The sequence below is a fragment of the Phyllobates terribilis genome, unplaced genomic scaffold (assembly GCF_046119375.1).
Source record: "Phyllobates terribilis strain yellow unplaced genomic scaffold, ASM4611937v1 Scaffold_8__6_contigs__length_399053987, whole genome shotgun sequence".
In the NCBI taxonomy this organism is placed as follows: Eukaryota; Metazoa; Chordata; class Amphibia; order Anura; family Dendrobatidae; genus Phyllobates; species Phyllobates terribilis.
Window position 1 is genome coordinate 165,620,133 of NW_027362768.1, and position 22,360 is coordinate 165,642,492.

General features: G+C 44.5%; 1 protein-coding gene across 1 annotated transcript in view; it reads right to left on the reverse strand.

The window, feature by feature from the left end:
* Positions 1-22,360, reverse strand: part of LOC141157713 (uncharacterized) — a 43,890-nt gene that overhangs the window by 16,219 nt on the left and 5,311 nt on the right. The window contains exons 3-4 of the mRNA XM_073645259.1: positions 21,802-21,863; positions 2,198-2,361 (exon numbers count right to left, since the gene is read on the reverse strand). Coding sequence (XP_073501360.1) covers positions 2,198-2,361; positions 21,802-21,863 — 226 coding nt within the window. The remainder of the gene's footprint in view (positions 1-2,197; positions 2,362-21,801; positions 21,864-22,360) is intronic.

Below are 22,360 nucleotides of genomic sequence, written 5' to 3' on the forward strand. Positions count from 1 at the left end.
CTGTTAACATGTTAAATGCCGCTGTCAATCTCTGACAGCGGCATTTAACGTCACTGCGCCGGAAGGGCGTCACTTACCCCGCCCATCGGTGACCACGTCACGTGATCGTGGGTCCCCGATGGGTCGGCACTCGGCATGACAACCCTGGTTTGTTTGTTTTTAGCAAACATTGGATTTTTTTTTGACCACTTAAATAAAAAAGAACCTATACATGTTTGGTGTCTACGAACTCGTAATGACCTGGAGAATAAGAATGGCAGGACAGTTTTAGCATTCAGTGAACGTGGTATAAAAAAAACATCTGTGGTATTGCATTTTTTTTGCTATTTCACCGCACTTGGAATTTTTGTCCCGTTTTCTAGTACACGATATGGTAAAACTAGTAATGGCGTTTAAAAGTACAACTCGTCCCGCAGAAATTAAGCCCTCACATGGCCATATTGCCCAAAAAAGAAAAACGCTATGGCTCTGGGAACAAGGGGAGCAAAAAATGAAAATGCAAAAACGGAAAATCCAAAGGTCGCGAAGGGGTTTTAATGAGGCACGGCCTGTGCAAAGCAAATGTCTCTTTGAGCAACAGGCTCCAGTAATAGTAGTACAGTCTCCTTTGCAGCACAGCAGTACATAATCTATTATCCAGTAGCACAGGACAACACAGTTTTAATGCATACACAACCACAGGCTTTTCCTTCACGAGGACTCAACAGTACACAGCACTCTTTATCCTGCATGGAGATGGAGGAGGGAAGGGTGTGATGAGGGAGATGATCTCTATGACAAGCTTCCTTCCAGTCCTTATCTTCTTGGCAGATAATACTCCACACTGTTAGCTCAGGGAGTCTAACTGACCTTTGTTTAGCTTCCCTCCTGACCCAAATTATGTTCCCTTGCCTTCTGTGAGATACAGATCATAAGCCACCTTTCTCTGGTTCTGGCCAGACAGTAGGCAACTTCCCCACAATCCCCCTAGGGCTCTGCTAAAACACTTCCCTTCTCCTGTGACTGTGTTAACCCCTCTAGTTGCTGGATGCTTTTGGACCATAACACTTCCTGTCTCCTGTGCTTGTGTTACTTCGAATAGCTGCTGAATGCTTTTAAAGCAGCAGTACTACTTCTGCATGTCACACTCTGCAACAGCACTACTTCTGCATGTCACACTCTGCAACAGCACTACTTCTGCATGTCACACTCTGCAACAGCACTACTTCTGCATGTCACACTCTGCAACAGCACTACTTCTGCATGTCACACTCAGCAACAGCACTACTTCTGCATGTCACACTCAGCAACAGCACTACTTCTGCATGTCACATTAAAAAAAAGCACAGTGGGTGAAAGATATGTATAAATACCATTTACTTTGCTACAACTGTAAAAGGCTGCATTTTTGATGCAGCAAAAACACGCAGCATTAAAAATGAACGAAAAGTTCATTGTGGAAACATAGCCTAAGTGTGACTTTTTTTAGTTGAGCAGAAACTCTCCAAAAAATTCAAAGTGTTCAAAAACCAGGAGTTTTGATTAGCTAGGTGATTTGCTCTGAAAATTCAGCAAAAAGAAAAACAACTCTGTGTGAACACACCCTAAAGGCTTGTTGACACTTGGCTTTTATTGTGTGCAAATTCAATTCAATTCCTGACACCTCATCCATATGGTGTTTTTTTTTGCATTTGTTGACATCTAGTTAATTTTTTAAAAATACCAGACAATGCCAATTCATTCAGCATATTAACTGCAATTTTCCCCATTAAGATCAAAATGTCTTAACATCAAAAATCAGTAATTTCCACACGAGTTTTCTGACCATAGCCTGCATCTTTCATGGTGATAAAAAATATGTAAAAAAATCAACATGTGAACATACAGTATGCTAGGCGAAGTCACTAATCCATATATTAGGGTCTGTAGTTCCAGCCAAAAATTTATTCTAAGGATACATTGGAATAGCAACTCTCAGTCTTTATAATCAGATCCAATAGACAATTATATAAAGGAAGGTTTCTGTAGAGGCTGAAGTCAGTGAGGCCAGAACCTCTACCTCACCTAAATTGCCCAAAAATTGCCCGCTTGAACATTGAATATAATAAAAAAGAACATGGTCTGTATTTATTTGGGGGTCTGGTGTGGGGTCTGTTTTTTGTTTTAGAGTTTAGCTGTGACTGTTACGTAGTTCTGAATAATCCCAGTGTAGACTTACCTCTAGACTGAATACTCTGAGGATCAATCTGTAAATCACCCATGGTGTTCGGTGGGTTGGAGTTTTTCAGTTCTTTATACACTTCATCCACCATCTCTCTGTGGGTCGGGGTAACTGTCTCATTTGCAAATTCTACATTCATGGAGGACACTAAGGAACCGCTCCTGCAGAAAGGATCCACAAAAATCAGGTTAGAAGTGTGGAGCATCCAGTGTATTGTGCACAACAGCAGAACGGGGGCTGTAGAAGAGGATTATTCCATGAGAAATTCTCTCCTACACCAAAACCTACATATTCTACATTGCAGACACTGCAGATTTGCACTTGCACATTTATGTCACTTATCTATATATATAATCGTCGTATCCCGTCTGTCTGTCTGTCCAGGAAATCCCGCGTCGCTGATTGGTCCGGCCGCTGTCTGTCCAGGAAATCCCGCCAGCCGCGACCAATCAGCATTATGGGCGCCAAATTTAAACACTGCTTTGCTGATTGGTCGCGGTCGCCGGCCGCAACCAATCAGCATTATTGGCACCAAATTTAAACACCGCTCTGCTGATTGGTCGCGGTCGCCAGCCGTGACCAATCATCATTATTGGTGCCAAATTTAAACACCGCTTTGCTGATTGGTCGCTGGCCGCGACCAATCAGCATTATTGGCGCCAAATTTAAACACCGCTCTACTGATTGGTCGCGGTCGCCAGCCGCGACCGCTCTGCTAATGGTCGCGGTCGCTGGCCGTGACCAATCAGCATTATTTGCACCAAATTTAAACACCCCTCTGGTGATTGGTCGCGGTCGCCGGCTGCGACCAATCAGCATTATTGGCGCCAAATTTAAACACCGCTCTGCTGATTGGTCGCGGTCGCCGGCCGCAACTAATCAGCATTATTGGCGCCAAATTTAAACCCCGGCCGCGACCAATCAGCGATACTGGCAGCAAATTTAAACACCGTTTTGATGATTGGTCGCGATCGCGACTAATCAGCGATTTTAGGGCCAAATTTACAGCTGCAGAGCTGCAGTCTGCTTTACCTGAGGACAAGGAGTTGCAGCCATAGTCAGACTTTTTGACCACCTGGTCATTTACCTATATACAAATATATGTTAAATCTTACTTTCCTCCATATGGTATGACTGTATGATTCAATGGGAGTTACAGAAACAGTCAAGGGAAAGTGCCCAGTGGTTTATTTAATAGTCTGCAGTTATATGAAGCCGCAGCACACGCTCAACCACCGCTCATTATCAACCGGCGGCTCTCCTGACCCGAGTGTGACAGCACAATATTTCTATGCCGCTCTCACGCTCGTAACAGGAGAGACGCTGGCCAGTCCGAGGATTGCGGTGCGATCGTCATCCGTGTTATACGGCCGTCTGACTGCGCCACAATCAGGTGTGGAATAATCAGACAGAAAAAAAGTATAATAAAAACACGTCACCACTTCTGCATTTTTGAGGGAACCAGGAAAATCCAGCTGAGCAAATCTTCTAAAATCAATTGACTTTATTAGGTCATGAAAATTTAGTAAAACACCTTAGGAGGAAATCAGCAAACGCGTTTCGAACTATGAGTTCTTAATCATTGCATGGTAAGAAAACGCAAGGAAATTACATTATATGTCATATCCTGCTGATCACATGTTGAAAGGTAAGCCAATCAAAATTAAACAGACATAATGAATAAAAACATATAACATGATAAAATACTTGAATCCCTGTAGTATCCCAGCTGGGAAAGGATTATAATACAGGAGATAGTAAATGGATAAATGAATTTATTTAAATTGTATCCACTAATATATGTGGAGGAACAGGATGGGGGAAAGAAGTTCTCATTCATAATGATCATGCCCGATGTTCATGCCGGCCAGCAGGGCCGTATTTGCCCTTAGGCACTTGTAGGCACGTGCCTAAGGCGCCGGAATTCGGGGAGGGCGGCGCCTGAGCGTGTTTTTTTTTTTGTTTTTTTTTTTTACGTGCCCCGAGCCAGCTGTGTGGCTCCGCTCCCCCCCCGGTCATCGCGCCCTCTCGCCCTCCACGTCCCCACCATGCAGCTGCACCAAGGGGCCCGCAAGGTGCAGCTGCTCCCTGCACGCGGCGGACAGGAGGAGAATAGCAGCGGAGGTGGAGGGTTCGTCCTCTGCTTCCTCCCTGACTCAGGCGTGCACAGCTTGATGACGTCATCATGCAGCGCACGCCTGGGTCAGGAAGAAAGCTGCCGGCAACCAGGAGGATGCTGCTGCAGGGGAGCAAGCTGAGGTAAGTTGTTGTTTTTTTTGTTGTTTTTTTTTACTGAAATGCTGGGGAGGGGAGGTGGGGGAAGAGCAATGGTGGTATGGTGGGGCTTGGGAGAGGAATGATGGGGCTGGGAAGAGCAATAATGGGGCTGGGAAGAGCAATAATGGGGCTGATGGGACTGGGGAGAGAAATATTGGGGCTGATGGGGCTGGGGAGAGGAATGATGGGGTTGATGGGGCTGGGGAGAGCAATAATGGGGCTGATGGGGCTGGGGAGGGGAGTGATGGGGCTTGAGATAGGAATAATGGGACTAATGGGGCTGGGAAGAGCAATAATGGGGCTGGGGAGAGGAATGATGGGGTTGATGGGGCTGGGAAGCGGAATAATGGGATGGTGGGGTTAGGGGGAGCAAAGATGGGGCTGGGGAGAGGAATGATGGGGCTGGGGAGAGCTATGATGGGGATGGTGGGGCTGGGGAGAGCAATGATGGGGATGGTGGGGCTGGGGAGAGCAATTATGGGATGGTGGGGCTGGGGTGAGCAATAATGGGGATGATAGGGCTGGGGAGAGGAATAATGGAGTTGATGGGGCTGGAGAGAGGAATGATGGGATAATGGGCCTGGGTAGAGCAATAATGGGGCTGATGGGGCTGGGGAGAGGAATGAGGGTGCTGTGAAGAGCAATAATGGGGCTGATGGGGCTGGGAAGAGCAATAATGGGACTGATGGGGCTGGGGAGAGGAATGATGGGGCTGGGAAGAGCAATAATGGGGCTGATAGGGCTGGGGAGAGCAATGATGGGGATGGTGGGGAAGAGGAGAGCAATGACGTGTTGCTGGGAGAGAGCAATGATGGGGGTGCTGGGAGCGAGCAATGATGGGGGTGTTGGGACAAAGCAATGGTGGGGGGCTGGGAGAGAGGAATTATGTGGGGCTGGAAGAGAGCAATGATGGAGGTGCTGGGACAGAGTAATGATGGGGGTGCTGAGAGGCAATGATAGGGGTGCTGGGAGAGAGCAATGATGGGAGTGCTGGGAGAAGCAATGATGGAGGTGCTGGGACAGAGCAATGATGGAGGTGCTGGAACAGAGCAATGATGGGGGCTGGAAGAGAGCAATGATGGGGGTGGTGGGACAGAGCAATGATGCGGGTGCTGAGAGAGAGCAATAATGGGGGTGCTGGGAGAAAGCAATGATGGGGGTGCTGGAAGAGAGCAACGATGAGGGTGCTGGAAGAGAGCAACGATGAGGGTGCTGGGACAGAGCAATGACAGTGGTGCTGGGACAGAGCAATGACGGGGGTGCTGGGAGAGAGTAATGATGGGGGTGCTGAGAGAGAGCAATGATGGAGGTGGTGGGAGAGAGCAATGATGGGGGTGCTGGGAGAGAGCAATTATTGGGGTTTCACTTTGCTTGTACGTTTTCCATGTGCACATAGCCTTACAGTTAATTGGGGAGAGTCACAGAGACTGAATAATTTATATTATTGGCTGGTGGAGATTATAGTTAATGGGGGGCACAGTGCTGCTTATCACTTTATATTTTGATTACTAAGTGGCTAATAATATATTAATGGGGGGGTTACATATCTGTATTCGAGGACGCAGAGTGGGGGAGACACATGTATGCATACAATATGTGACCTTGTTATTTTCTAGGCTGGAGATCATCGTGACAAGATGAGTCGTGGCTGGGAAATGTCGACATGAAGGTCTGACCAGATGGAGAAGAAGCAGCAGAAACCGGCTCTGATCAGACGAGACGTCAGCGGTAAGTGCCTGGATGTAAATATTATTCTGTATCTGCACTGTGTGACTTGGAGTGATAATGTTGTCTGTAAAATTCCTTAGGCTGCATTCTCACATTTGTGTGAAATGTCCATGTGCTGCCAGATCTTTTTATCGGATGGTCCACGGACTCGTAGAGTTTTATAGGTCCATTCACACATCCATGAAAATCACGTATCTGAGAATGAGATCTAAGAGGGTCAGAGACTGTCCTGTTCTGATCTGATTTTGAGGATTAGAATAGGACATGCTCAATGCGTCAGTAAAACAGGGCAGCACACTGACACTGCACACAGATTCAGGAATGTAGCCTTATTATGTATAGCACAGTCCCTTAGTATATAGTGTACTCACTTTTTATGTATAGCGCCATCCTTAGTTATATAGTTTCCTCTTTTATTATGTATAGTGCCATCCCTTATTACAGTATTTATCATCCTCTCTAGCGGCTCACAGTTGGGGGATCATACTGTGTTGGGGTCAGCATACTTTACCCTGGGAGTTGAGGTGGGGTACAGTAGGGTCATTATACTGTGCATGTGGAGGAATTCACCATGGGGGTTTCATACTATGTTTGGGGGGCCCTTTTATGGGCATCACACTTTATGGGGCAATGAAAGAGAGATCTAGCACGTCAGCAGGAGGAAAATTACTATGTAAAGGATGGAAAGTTGTGAGATCTGATCTTTGGTGACCCTGACAATTATTTAAATTTTTTTTTTGGGGGTGGGCACCAATTAAAGCTTCTGCTATGGGGCCCCATGATTCCTATGTACGCCCCTGCTCTTTAGTCTGCTCTGCTGCTGTGATCTGGAAAGAAGAGGAGGAGCCCGGGCACTTGAAGTTCCCGCGGAGGCCCGGGCAGCACATCGCTGGGGGCGGCTCATCTCAGCAGGCAGCACCGGTAATTGTGTCCTGTTGTGATGTGCCATTGCGCCGACACTGCCACCCGAGCCGTGGTGCCGGTGCATGATGCTGGCTGAGGAGCTGCCGCTTCTGCAGACAGTCAGCTCTGCAGCATAATTGATGATGGCGGGCGGCAGGCGGCGAGGCGGGCGGCGGGATCATAGTTTAGGCACAGACGCGCAGTCAGCAGCTGCCGCCGGTACCGTTTTCTGTGCTGTGCACAGACAGTACACCAGCGGGCAGCAGTGCCAGCCTGACAGAGCCCAGACTGCCTGAGTCTCTGACTAGTCTGTGACAGTTTTCACTGGTCAGACATGATGGCAGGCAGCAGCAGGGAGGGACACAGTGAGGTCTGAATCCCAGACATGGGCTGCATCAGGCACTGCAGCATTGCATGTGGCCCATAGCCCAGCCAAGTTCTGTGTGGGCCGCTCCCATCCCCCCCCCAGTTAGTACACACCATACTTCTTGTTATTAACCAGTTAATGCTCTCTTGTCCACCGCACTGCAGTGTCAAAAGAGAAAGAACGCGAGACAGGCAGCAACATCACATCATATATTTTATATGTGCTACATGGAATGGGGAGGGGGAAGCTACATGAAACTTGGGGAAACGGCCGCGACAGGGGGGAAGATATTGGATGCGAGGGGGGCACGACGTGGGGGGGACGTGATGTGAGGTGAGGGTGGGCGTGACCGGGGGAGGGGGGCAACCACTGACAGTGCCTAGGGAGCAGAAACTCCAAATACGGCCCTGCCGGCCGGTGCGCGTGTGTTCAAAGTATAAATCCACCAGCTTTCTCTATTAAGGAGCTTTCTCCTATGATCGCCACCATTATGTGGTCTTATGACTCTCTTTATACTAAAGGCTGTAGTGTCCCCACTATGACACATAGAAAAAATGTTTTGATGCCGCAGATCATTTTGTAGTCAATTTATTATGGGCGTCTGACAGGTGGCGTCTGATACGTTTTTTTTAAAGGATTGCAAGTGCATCTCACATATTGAAGACAGCATGTATTGCATGAAATAATATATATAATGTAGGTGGAGTTGAATTAATACATTTTTTTATACTAGATGGTGGCCCGATTCTAATGCATCAGGTATTCTAGAATAGGTATGCGGCCGACCGGGCGCAATCAGCAGAGCTGTGTTTAAATTTGGCGCCAAAATCGCTGATTGGTCGCGTTCGGCAACCGCGACCAATCAGCAAAGCGGAGTTTAAATTTGGCGGCAATATCGGTGATTGGTCGCAGGCGGCGGCCGCGACCACTTAGCGAACCGTGTTAGTGAGGACTGGAGAGCGTGTTTAAATTTGGCACCAAAATCGATGATTAGTTGCGACCAATCAGCAGAGCGGTGTTTAAATTTGGCGCCAATACTGCTGACTGGTCGCAGCCCCCGACCGCGACCAATCAGCAGAGCGATGCAGAGCGGTGTTTAAATTTGGCGCCAAAATCACTGATCGGTCGCGGCCGCCGGTGTTATGATCTGCTACAGAGACTAAGGAAAGAGAGGAGATCTGTCCCTACAATAGAACTAAACTAGATCCCTACGATGTAACGGGGAACCTGATCCTGCGATCAGACCCGCTAAAGTCCTCGGCTAGTCTGAACGCAGACCTATAGATGTGAGGGAGGGATCCCTACAAGATCTAGGGACTGGGAAAAGTTGGACACCTCCTAGCAGAAATAGTAGCAGTCAAAGACAAACACACAACAAAAAGGCATAGGGATCAGAAGACCTAGCAAAACTAACAGAGAACGGCAACAGAGCAACAAGCTAGCTCAACAGTAGTAAATACAAATGAAGTCCAGCAAAGCCAGGAGGGCGGAGCCGGATTAAATAGGCAAAATGGTCATGTGACCAGCAAACTAAAAAAACCTAACAGGAGAGTTGTAACAGTACCCCCTCTTCTAAGAGGATCCTCCGGATCCCCTAGGCCCAGGCTTACCAGGAAACCTCCTGTGAAACGCTCGGACAAGTCTGGGAGCAGAAACATCATCCGCCCTCACCCATGAGTTATCCTCAGGTCCGAAACCCTTCCAAGCGACGAGATACTGCAAACTCCCTCTATACCGTCTAGAATTTAGGATGCGGGAAATTTCATATTCCCCGTCCTCCACCACCGGAGGAACAGTGGCAGAGGCGTCACCATCCGACACATCAGCTTTTTTCAACAGAGAAACATGAAACACCGGATTAATCCTCCAGGACGTAGGAACCTCCAGCCTAACAGCAGATTGGTTAACTATCTGAAGTACCTTAAAGGGCCCTACGAACTTGGGACACAATTTTTTAGAAGGAATCCTCAATCACAGATTCTTAGAGGACAACCAAACCATGTCACCAACAGCAAACAAAACCTCTTGCCGTTTCCTATCAAAGTACCTCTTAGATTTTTTGTTAGCCTCCTGAAGATTACCACGCACATCCGTCCAAACTCTCTCCAAATCACCGGAAAAAATCTCCTCCTCAGGCACAGCCGAAACCAATTTGGAAAATGACCCAAAAGACGGATGTCTCCCAGAACAATAAAAAAAAGGTGAACACCCAGCAGAAGAGGATGTATGGTTGTTAAGAGCAAATTCAGCAAGTGGCAGAAACTCAGACCACCCCTCTTGATTGTCTGCCACAAAACAACGCAAGAACTGCTCAACATCCTGGTTCTTCCTTTCTGTCTGGCCATTAGACTCAGGATGATATCCGGATGAAAACGACAAATGAACTCCCAACCTGTCACAAAAGGCACGCCAAAAACGAGCCACGAACTGAGGTCCCCTATCAGAAACAATGTCAGTAGGAACACCATGTAGTCTGACAATCTCCTTGACAAAGGCCTTAGCGAGTGTCTTAGCGCAAGGCAGTTTGATGAAGGGAACCAAGTGACACATCTTGCTAAAACGGTCCACGACAACCCAGATGACCGTGAAACCTTCAGAGGGAGGAAGGTCAGTAATAAAGTCCATAGCCAGATGTGTCCAAGGTGCACTAGGGACCTCCAGAGGGCAAAGCAACCCCGCAGCAGGAGCATGCGAAGACTTGGATCTTGCACACACAGTACATTGGCGCACCCACTTAATGACTTCCTTCTGCCATCCAGGCCACCAAAAACTGCGACCCACAAGTCTCTTGGTCTCAGAAATTCCTGGATGACCTGCCAACCGAGACTCATGACACTCAACAAACAAATCTCTCCTAAAGGTCCTAGGCACAAACAACCTCCCATGGGGAGTGTTAGATGGGGCATTCTCCTGAGCTTTAAGAATCTCATCCTCCAAAACGGAGTCCAAAGCAGCAATCACAACACCTTCTTGTAAAATGGTCTCCTCTTCCTCCTCAACACCGACCATGGGAGAAAAGCTGCGAGACAAAGCATCCGCTTTAACATTCTTGGTACCCGGGATGTAAGTAACGGAAAAATTAAACCGCGAGAAAAAAAGTGCCCACCTAGCCTGACGGGCATTCAAGCGCTTGGCAGCATCAAGATAGATCAGATTTTTATGATCAGTGAAAACCTGAATGGGAAATTCAGCACCTTCCAAGAGATGACGCCAGTGTTCAAATGCGAGTTTAATCGCCAGCAATTCCCGATTACCAATATCGTAATTAAGTTCAGTCTCGGAAAATTTTTTTGAAAAAAAGGCACAGGGATGTACTCCATCCTTGTTTTCCTGAGACAACACCGCACCAACCCCCACCGAAGAAGCATCAACCTCAACCAAAAACGGCTTAGTCACATCAGGCTGCATAAGGATGGGAGCAGAGGTGAACCTCTCCTTTACAAACACAAAAGCTTCAATGGCCTCAGAAGTCCACTGAACCGCATTAGCACCTTTCCTGGTGAGATCGGTCAGCGGTTTGACAATAATAGAAAAATTTTTTATGAATTTTCTGTAATAATTGGCGAAACCCAAAAACCTCTGTATCGATTTCAAACCAATAGGCCTAGGCCATTCCTGCACAGCTTGAACTTTAACCGGGTCCATCTCAAAACCTTCACTGGAGATAATGTAGCCCAAAAAACTAATTCTCTGTACAGCGAACTCACATTTCTCCAGCTTAGCAAAAAGTGAATTGTCCATTAATAACTGTAATACCTCACGTATGCTCCGCCAATGAGACTCCAGATCCGGCGAATAAATCAAAATGTCATCCAAATACACAACCACATTTTTGCCGATTAAAGGTCTAAGGATATCATTAATAAGATTCTGAAAAAATGCTGGAGCATTGGTGAGACCAAAAGGCATAACCAGATTCTCAAAATGACCCACAGGAGTGTTAAAAGCAGTCTTCCATTCATCACCCTCCTTCATGCGCAACAAATTGTATGCCCCCCGGAGATCAATTTTAGAGAACCACTTGGCCCCCACTAACTGGTTAAATAAATCAGGAATCAATGGCAGTGGGTAAGGATTGCGTACAGTAATTTTATTAATCTCACGAAAGTCCAGACAAGGACGTAAACCGCCATCTTTTTTTTTTACAAAAAAAAATCCAACAGCCACAGGAGACTTGGAAGGCCTAATGTGACCGGCGGCCAAGCTTGTCTGTATGTATTCTTCCAAAGCCTTTCTTTCAGGAATAGTAAGATTAAATAAACGACTCTTAGGAAGAGTCGCGCCAGGGACAAATTCAATGGTACAATCATAGTCTCTATGGGGAGGCAAAACCTGCGACTCCTCCTCAGAAAAAACTCTCCAAAAATCCTGAATAGGTACAGGCAATTCCCCTCTATCCACAGCAGCAATGCGCCCGTTACAACACTTGTCATAACACTTAGGGCTCCAGGACTTAATTTCATTGGTAGACCAATCCAGTACAGGATTGTGCAATTTTAACCAGGGTAACCCCAATATTACTGGAGAAGGCAAATTATCCAATACCACCAAATCCAAATTCTCTTGATGAATACCATTAATAGTGAGGGGAAATTCACAGACCTTGTGAGTAACACTCTTCAAGGGAGAGCCATCGACAGAAACCACAGCAATAGGGGATGACAAAGTTTTAGGTTCTAATCTAAGTTTTTCCAAGAATCCCCCATCAATCACATTCAGAGTAGATCCACAATCCACAAATACCCGAAATTCAATTAATTCATCCTGAGCAGCAGTAGTGGCAGATAGGAATACTCCCTTAGAATTTAAACAGGCAATACGAGCATGACTGACCATTTTTTTTTCTTTCTTCTTACGAAGCACACAGCTCTTAATAAAATGACCAGAATTTCCGCAATAGAAACACAAGCCTTCAGAAAGTCGGCGGTCTTTTTCCTGAGAGCGGGGTGCCATCGCCCCAATTTCCATCGGCTCTCCATTGTCAGCACAGAACCTCTCAGGACTCGAAGCTGACATAGCAGAGGATTTGCTCTCATTAACCCTTTCACGCAGTCTCCTGTCCACCCGTATAGCTAATTGCATTGCCTCCTGCAAGTTTCCAGGTGTGGGATAAGCAATCAGTAAATCCTTTACCCTTTCACATAGCCCTGCAAGAAACAAGCTTTTCAAAGCAGAATCGTTCCACCCCACCTGGGCAGACCACCGACGGAAGTGAGAACAATATTTTTCCACATTACCTGATCCCTGCCTCAAACGTCTTAATTCAGACTCAGCAGATGAGACACGATCAGGATCATCGTACAACAAACCCAAAGCAGAAAAAAAACTATCCACTGATCTAAAGCACGGATCACTAGGTTGGAGAGAGAAGGCCCATCCCTGAGGATCTTTGCACAAAAGTGACATTATGATCCCTATGCGCTGTGATTCATCACCAGAGGATCCGGGTCTCAAACGAAAATATAATAGACAAGCATTTTTAAAAGAAAAAAAATCTTGTTGTTCGCCAAAAAATAGATCAGGCAGACGTACCTTAGGTTCCACAAAATGCGCTCCAGAACAGCTACTCACGTGTTGTTGGAGCTTGGTCACCTCCAGAGAGAGTCCCTGCAAGCGTTGAGCCAAATCTTGCACCGAGACCATGATGGAAAACTGGAGGTCTTTCCTTAGAGAAATTTTTTTTTTTTTTTATGGCTGGACTTACTGTTATGATCTGCTACAGAGACTAAGGAAAGAGAGGAGATCTGTCCCTACAATAGAACTAAACTAGATCCCTACGATGTAACGGGGAACCTGATCCTGCGATCAGACCCGCTAAAGTCCTCGGCTAGTCTGAACGCAGACCTATAGATGTGAGGGAGGGATCCCTACAAGATCTAGGGACTGGGAAAAGTTGGACACCTCCTAGCAGAAATAGTAGCAGTCAAAGACAAACACACAACAAAAAGGCATAGGGGTCAGAAGACCTAGCAAAACTAACAGAGAACGGCAACAGAGCAACAAGCTAGCTCAACAGTAGTAAATACAAATGAAGTCCAGCAAAGCCAGGAGGGCAGAGCCGGATTAAATAGGCAAAATGGTCATGTGACCAGCAAACTAAAAAAACCTAACAGGAGAGTTGTAACAGCCGGCCTCAACCAATCAGCAGAGCGGGGTTTAAATTTGACACCAATAATGCTGATGGGTCGCGGCCGGCGACCGCGACCAATTAGAAGAGCGGGGTTTAAATTTGGCCCCAATACTGCTGATTGGTCGCGGAGTCGGCGACCGTGACCAATCAGCAGAGCATTGTTTAAATTTGGCACAAAAAACGCAGATTGGTCGCGGCCGGTGGTTGCGACCAATCAGCAGAGTGAGGTTTAAATTGGGGGCCAATACTGCTGACTGGTCACGGCCGACAACCGCGAGCAATCAGCAGAGCGGTGTTTAAATTTTGCGCCAATACTGCTGATTGATCTCGGCCAGCGACCGCGATCAATCAGTCTGTCACTTTATGAGGTAATTACTCTGGAACGCTTCAACGGATTCCCCTGATTCTGAGACTGTTTTTTCGTGATATATTGTACTTCATGATAGTGGTAAAATTTCTTCGATATCACTTGCGTTTATTTGTGAAAAAAATCAGAAATTTGGTGAAAATTTTGAAAATTTTGCAATTTTCAAACTTTGAATTTTCATGCCCTTAAATCAGAGAGATACAGTACAGACCAAAAGTTTGGACACACCTTCTCATTTAAAGATTTTCTGTATTTTCATGACTATGAAAATTGTACATTCACACTGAAGGCATCAAAACTATGAATTAACACATGTGAAATTATATACTTAACAAAGAAGTGTGAAACAACTGAAAATATATCTTATATTCTTGGTTCTTCAAAGTAGCCATCTTTTGCTTTGATGACTGCTTTGCACACTCTTGGCATTCTCTTGATGAGCTTCAAGTGGTAGTAACCGGAAATGATCTTCCAACAATCTTGAAGGAATTCCCAGAGATGCTTAGCACTTGTTGGCCCTTTTGCCTTCACTCTGCGGTCCAGCTCACCCCAAACCATCTCGATTGGGTTCAGGTCTGGTGACTGTGGAGGCCAGGTCATCTGGCGTAGCACCCCTTCACTCTCCTTCTTGGTCAAATAGCCCTTACGCAGCCTGGAGGTGTGATTGGGGTCATTGTCCTGTTGAAAAATAAATGATGATCCAACTAAACGCAAACTGGATGGAATAGCATGCCGCTGCAAGATGCTGTGGTAGCCATGCTGGTTCAGTATGCCTTCAATTTTGAATAAATCCCCAACAGTGTCACCAGAAAAGCACCCTCACACCATCACACCTCCTCCTCCATGCTTGACGGTGGGAACCAGGCATGTAGAGTCCATTTGTTCACATTTTCTGCACCGCACAAAGACACGGTGGTTGGAACCAAAGATCTCAAATTTGGACTCATCAGACCAAAGCACAGATTTCCACTGGTCTAATGTCCATTCCTTGTGGTCTCTAATCTGAGCTGCTGTTAACCTGCGATTTCTGAGGCTGGTGACTAGGATAAACTTATCCTCAGAAGCAGAGGTGACTCTTGGTCTTCCTTTCCTGGGTCGGTCCTCATGTGAACCAGTTTCTTTGTAGCGCTTGATGTTTTTGCAACTGTACTTGGGGACACTTTCAAAGTTTTCCCAATTTTTCGGACTGACTGATCTTCATTTCTTAAAGTAATGATGGCCACTCGTTTTTCTTTACTTAGCTGCTTTTTTCTTGCCATAATACAAATTCTTACAGTCTATTCAGTAGGACTATCAGCTGTGTATCCACCAGACTTCTGCACAACACAACTGATGGTCCCAACCCCATTTATAAGGCAAGAAATCCCACTTATTAAACCCGACAGGGCACACCTGTGAAGTGAAAACCATTTCCGGTGACAACCTCTTGAAGCTCATCAAGAGAATGCCAAGAGTGTGCAAAGCAGTCATCAAAGCAAAAGGTGGCTACTTTCAAGAACCTAGAATATAAGACATATTTTCAGTGGTTTCACACTTTTTTGTTAAGTATATAATTCCACGTGTTAATTCATAGTTTTGATGCCTTCAGTGTGAATGTACAATTTTCATAGTCATGAAAATACAGAAAGATCTTTAAATGAGAAGGTGTGTCCAAACTTTTGGTCTGTACTGTATGTCACACAAAATAGTTAATAAATAACATTTCCCATATATCTACTTTACATCAGCACAATTTTGGAACCAACATATTTTTTTGTTAGGAAGTTCTAAGGGTTAAAAGTTGACCAGCGATTTCTCATTTTTCCAACAAAATTTGCAAAAACATTTTTTTAGGGACCACATCTTATTTGAAGTGACTTTGAGGGGCCTTTATGACAGAAAATATGCAAAAGTGGCACCATTCTAAAAACTGCACCCCTCAAGGTGCTCAAAATCACATTCAAGAAGTTTATTAACCCTTCAGGTGTTTCACGGGAATTTTTGGAATGTGGAAGAAAACAATGAACATTTAACTTTTTTTCACAAAAATGTTACTTTAGACACAATTTTTTTATTTTCACAAGGGTAACAGGAAAAAATGGACTACACAATTTGTAGTGCAATTTCTACTGAGCACGCTGATACCCCATATGTGAGGGAAAACCACTGTTTGGGCACACTGCAGGATTCGGAAGGGAAGGAGCGCCATTAGACTTTTTGAATGTAAAATTTGTTTGAATAATTAGCAGACGCCATGTCACATTTGGGGAGCCACTGATGTGCCTAAACAGTGGAAACTCCCCACAAGTGACACCATTTTGGAAACTAGACCCCTTAGGGAACTTATCTAGATGTGTGGTGAGCACCTTGCACCCCCAGGTGCTTCACAGAAGTTTATAATATTGAGCTGTAAAAATAAAATTTTCACATTTTTCCCACAAAAAATGTTTTTCATCCGCTAATTTTGCATTATCATAAGGGTAATAGGAGAAATTGCACCATGAAATTGGTTGTGCAATTTCTCATTACAAGGAATCTTCCACCATGGGTTCCATCTGAATCACGTATTTCAGAGATTTACATGGAAACTCTGGTGTAAGTGCTCAGCGCAGAGCGCAGGATAATTGTGAGCAGAGCCATACTGCGATCTTTGGGAGACATAATAAACAAATCAGTAGCAGGTGAAGAATTGGTTTTATTTATTTTATTTATTTTTTACGCTGTTCCTCGTGTGGTATAACTGATAAGATTACTTTATTCTTCGGATCGGTGCGATTACAGCGATACCAGATTTATATCGGGTTTTTATGATTGACAGCTGTCACACACTAAAAGACACTTCTTTTTGCAAAATATAGTTTTTGCATCGCCATATTTTGAGAGCTATAATTTTTCCTATTTCAGCCGACAGAGTCATGTGATGGCTTGTTTTTTCGGGGACGAGTTGAGATTTTTATTGGTACCATTTTTGGGTACGTGACATTTTTTGATCGCTTTCTATTCTGTTTTTTGGGAGGTAAAATGAACAAAAAACAACAATTCAGGAATTGTTTTCTGAGGTTTTTTTTATGCCGTTCTGTGTGTGGTAAAAGTGATAAGGCAGCATTATTCTTCAGGTCAGTATGTTTACAGCGATACTACACTTACCGTATATTTTTTTTTTTTATGTTTTGGCGCTTTTACACAAAACAATTTTATAGAAAAAATATTTTTTTACATCGCTTTATTCTGAGAGCTATAACTTTTTTATTTTTCGGCTGATGGAGCTGTATGGCAGCTTGTTTTTTGCGGAACAAGATGACGTTTTCAGCGGTACCATTTTTATTTCCATTTTGCTTTTTGATCGCATTTTATTCCACTTTTTGTTTGGCGATATGATGAAAAAGCATACCTTATGGCTCTGTTTTTTATTTTTATTTTTTACGGTGTGCACAGAAGGAGTTAATTAGTGTGACAGTTTAATAGATCGGGTTGTTTCGGACGCGGCGATACCAAATATGTGTAATTTTTTTGTTTTTGCATAAATATACGGATTTTAATATTTTATTTATTTATTTTTATTTATTTTGTGATTTTTTTTAACAGCTTGAAAACATTTTTTTGACTTTTTTTTTACATTTTTACTTAGTCCCTGTAAGGGACATTCATTTTTATTTTTCTAATCACTGTTCTCATGCAATGCAATAGACATGTATTGCATTGCATGAGAGCTTTGCTGATAGTTTCGCAGTCAGTGTCTCCTAGCTGCAGGCTGAGTCTAGCAGGACACCGTACATGGCAGACCTGGAGGCGGTCATGTGACCTCGGGCTGCCATAACAACGGCAGGTCCTCTCAGACATCAGGGGGCCATCGGAGAGGTAAGTGGATGACCCCCTCTCCTCTCACTATCTTTGAAATGCCGCGATCACTATAGATCGCGGCATATAGAAGATAGCAAAGGGTTAACATCATTGGGACCTGATCCAATCAGGTCCCGATGATGTCCCCTGTCTGAGCTGTCGCTCTGCACCGCACCCGCAGCGCTTGCAGGACCCTGGGGGTCCTGAGGGCTATGGGACCACCAACCGTTTATAAACGTCAGCACTGCACAGAGCCCAGCAAGCGCCAATGTTTATGCACAGTGGGCGGTCGGGAAGCGGTTAATAGAGAAAGCTGGTGGATTTATACTTCGAACACGCGCACCGGCCGGCATGAACATCGGGCATGACCTGATGTATCATTATGAATGAGAACTTCTTTCCCCCATCCTGTTCCTCCACATATATTAGTGGATACAATTTAAATAACTTCATTTATCCATTTACTATCTCCAGTATTATAATCCTTTCCCTGCTGGGATACTACAGTGATTCAAAAATTTTATCATGTTATATGTTTTTATTCATTATATCTGTATAATTTTGATTGGCTTACCTTTCAACATGTGATCAGCAGGATATGACATATAATGCCATTTCCTTGCAGTTTCTTACCATGCAATGATTAAGAACTCATAGTTCGAAAAGCATTTGCCGATTTCCTCCTAAGGTGTTTTACTAAATTTTCATGACCTAATAAAGTTAATTGATTTTAGAAGATTTGCTCAGCTGCATTTTCCTGGTTCCCTTATTGTCCTCCCAGTCGCAGCACTGGCTCCGTGCTGCAATCTTCTAAGTGGGTGAGCTGATATCCCTCTTTTTCTCTTTTGCGACTTCTGCATTTTTCACCCACCCCTCATTTTGGCTTACAAATACTGATATAAAATACTGACCAAATACTGAACGAGTGAACGTGGCCTTAGACTACTTTCCCACGATGAGCTTTTGATGAGTTTTTGACGCTGCAGAATTTCTGAACCATTTCTGCACCTATTTCAATTAGGCTACTTGCAGTTTTTCATTGTATTTTTGTGTGCGTTTTAAAAACTTGCATTTTTAGTTGCGTTTTTAAGGATGCGTTTTTGATGCTGCGTTTTTTGCCTCTTTTTGGTATGTTGTGCTTTAAGTAAAGCTGTTTTTGATGCTCCCTGGCATGAAGATATTCAAGGTAATCCCCTGTTGAGCACTGTGGACTGCCAGGTAGGTTATACAGAGCTTTACATATGTAAATCCGACACCACTGCAGCTCAAGCAGAGGGGAGGGGGCTAAGAGACACAGTGAGTGACAAAAGCCCCCACCAGCAGCAGCTGTGAAGCTGCTGCATGCAGGCCATTCCTCCAAGCCATGTTCTCTTTGTGTAAAATGCGATAATTCAACAGCGAATTATGGGAAGACGATATATCTCAGTGATAAATCAACCAGATCTTTGGAAACCTAAATAACGTCACCCTAGCTTTAAACACAGTCCAGCGTGCCTGGTTGGGGAGATACCCAGCACTGCCTTGCAGGGGCCCCTAGGACCCCAGTGTTAGGTATCCACGTGTAGCAGGGGACTGGCTGGATCCGATGACAGCAGAACCAGCTTCCTAGCATCGTCCAGTAAGAAGGTATAGCCCATCTTAGTTTTTGGGAATCTGTAGCTGGGAGAGAACAGGGCTGGAGACTTGGGCTCAAGCAAGGGGTGGTAGTGGGAGTGACCCAGCGAGTTTATCAGTCCCTGCTGGCAGAGCCCAGTGTCTTTTCCTGGGCGTCAAATCATGTGGGGAAAGTCCTGCAACAACAAAGAGAAGGTCTGCACACCTCCCATGTGGCAGCCCTTCCCCCGACAGCCATATCTTCCATACAACTGGTAACTGACTCTTAATAATTGCTTTACATCTTTCCTACCCATGCTTTTGTGTTTGTAACTCTGACCACTGTGTATGTATAACCCTTATGTATATAGGGTATTGTTTAGTGTGCCCTTATGGCGATTAAATATATAATTTAACCTTTGGCTTTTTTTTATCTCGATCTACGAACCTTACGCCTGTTGTTCGGTCCAATGAACATGCTACTGGGCTGGTTTCTAGCCTGATATAAGTTCGTGATATCAAATAAAAACTGGTGGCAGCTCTCCCAGTCCGTCCAGACTCTGATTCCCTGGATCTAGTGAACGAAGCCTCTCCGCCTCAGTCAGGGTTGTGGGCACGTGTGCTGCCACGTCAGTGACTGAGTGGGCCTCCTCTCCCCACTCCCTGGTGCCTTCCTGTACCCATGTGGACAGGGGGTGTCTGTGCATAACTGTACGAATATGACCTTACGCATCCCTCAAGGGGGTGTGGAATTTCACATTGGTTCAAAGGGCAGATCCCTACCACGTGCTTCATCTGATGTAATTGTGACGTCAGGCGGGTGGCGGGGTGTGGATCCATCACAAGTGGTGTCAACAGCGAGATCCTGCGGGGTCTCCCTGTTGCCATTTCTTTTCTTCACACCTGGTATTTGGCTATGACAAAACTTTATTGATATATACTTAGGTGCGCATTACATGTGTTTTTTATGTGTTTGTCACAGAAACACATTAAAGACGCATGTGCATTTTTTACCTGTGGATTTTACTAATTTAATTCAAATCTATGGGGAAAATCCACACAGAACACTCAGCGCATATTCTGTAGATGTGAAACACACCACAGGTCAGGTTACGCTGAGTACAAAAAAGCACATTGGGAATGAGATTTCTATAAATCCCATCCACTTTGCTGGAACTGTAAAATGCTGTGTTTTTGATACAACAAAAATACACACAGTCAAAAACACACCAAGAGCTCATCATGGGAACATAACCTTACGTTCCACTATATGGCATGACTATATGATTCAATTGGATTTACAGGAACAACCAAGGGAAAGTGTCTAGTGATTTATTTAAAGCACGACTCCTGCGCTTTTTTTATTTCACCACTAGAGTGGTGCTTTAGATGTAAGTCCCTTGCCCCCGGTCTCATATTCACCTGCAGCCGTCTTCATCCTTTTCCAACGTTGCTCTCATCAGTCTCCGGCCAAAAGTGACCTGCTGGTAGCTCCTGTGTTTCATGGAGAGGCGCGGAGGTCACTTTTCAATACCAGCCTATGTGGGCCTCGTTCTGGCTCTCATAGATTTGCATTGAAGTCTTGTGTTATAACTCTTCTGACTTCTGGCCAGTCAGAGGTTACAGGCACAAGATGGCGCCGGACAGGAGGGCCGACGTTAAAAGGTGAAGCCGTCAGAAGATGAATATAAGAACGGGTGCAGGGGGCTTACATTTAAGGATCCACTCCAGTGCAGAAAAACAAAACCCGCTGGAGTGGTGCTTTATTAGTCTGCAGTTATATGAAGCCGCAGCACACGCTCAACTACCGCTCATCATAACTTCTGCATGTTGTGCTGTGATTGAAGAAAAGGGGACAAAGGGCCCCCCTACATTATCCACCATGGGGGTCACAACATTTTAATATTAATCACCAGTAATCTGACGTCTGACTCAGTACCTGTCTTGGATAAAGAAAAGTCTTAGGGGCCGATTCACGTGGCTTTTGCACCTTTTTTTTTGTATAAAAATTGTTCTAAGAGCGACTCTGTGTTTGCACTCTATTCATTATTTCATTTGCACCTTTTTTCAGTTTACTTGTTTTTTTTGTTTTTTTTTGTTTTTCTTTCAGCATTTTCAAGGTGGTTTTTAGTCATCATTTTTTACTTTTTAAAATGTCTCAATTTTTTGAGCAATTGTACCCCAGTACCTTACAAAATCTGTCAAATAATTTTGCATAGTTGAAGACTAACATGTGACATTTTAAAACTCATTGGAGATTGTGTCACATTTTAGTCTAAATAGCTGCAAAAAAAAGCCCAAAAAAGAAGCATCTTTGAATTTGCACTAATTTATCAAACTTTGTGAGTCCATTTTGATGAATTTTGAGCAAAATTGTAACAAATTCTTCACACATACAGTATATAATAATCACTTACATGAATTCTATGTCTCTTATTGCTTTAACCGCCCACCAAATTATCCTTAAAATTTTCAGCACCTGTAGAGAGAGATGAAAGGAGAAAAGGGTGAGAGCTCCAGTAATGACAGTGGTAATACCCTCATCATCCGATGTTGTAGCTTCTAGTCTGATCTGCTGCAGTCTACACTCCTAGATTTGACCGACGCAGCAGATGATGAACATGTAATTAAAGGAAGAGGAAATGGTGCAAAATGTGTCCCAAATCTACTACATCTGTTCTGATCAGTCGTAGATTTCATTATTATAACTGTCAAAAAGATAAAAATGCAAAACATTACTGATATCGTGGGCGCCTTTTAATGAGTTAATTTCACCTCTTTTCTTAGACTGGTTTAAAAAAAACACTATTAGACCTGATTCCGACATCCATATAATCAGTCTGAGTGCCAGCAGTGCTTTGCATTTGATTTTCATCAGAGTTTGGCCCTTGTGTCAGAATTGATCAGTTATTTTCAAGCTGCATGTAGAAAAAAAAAAGATTACAAAGCTTCTCCTATCTATTACAATGTTAATCA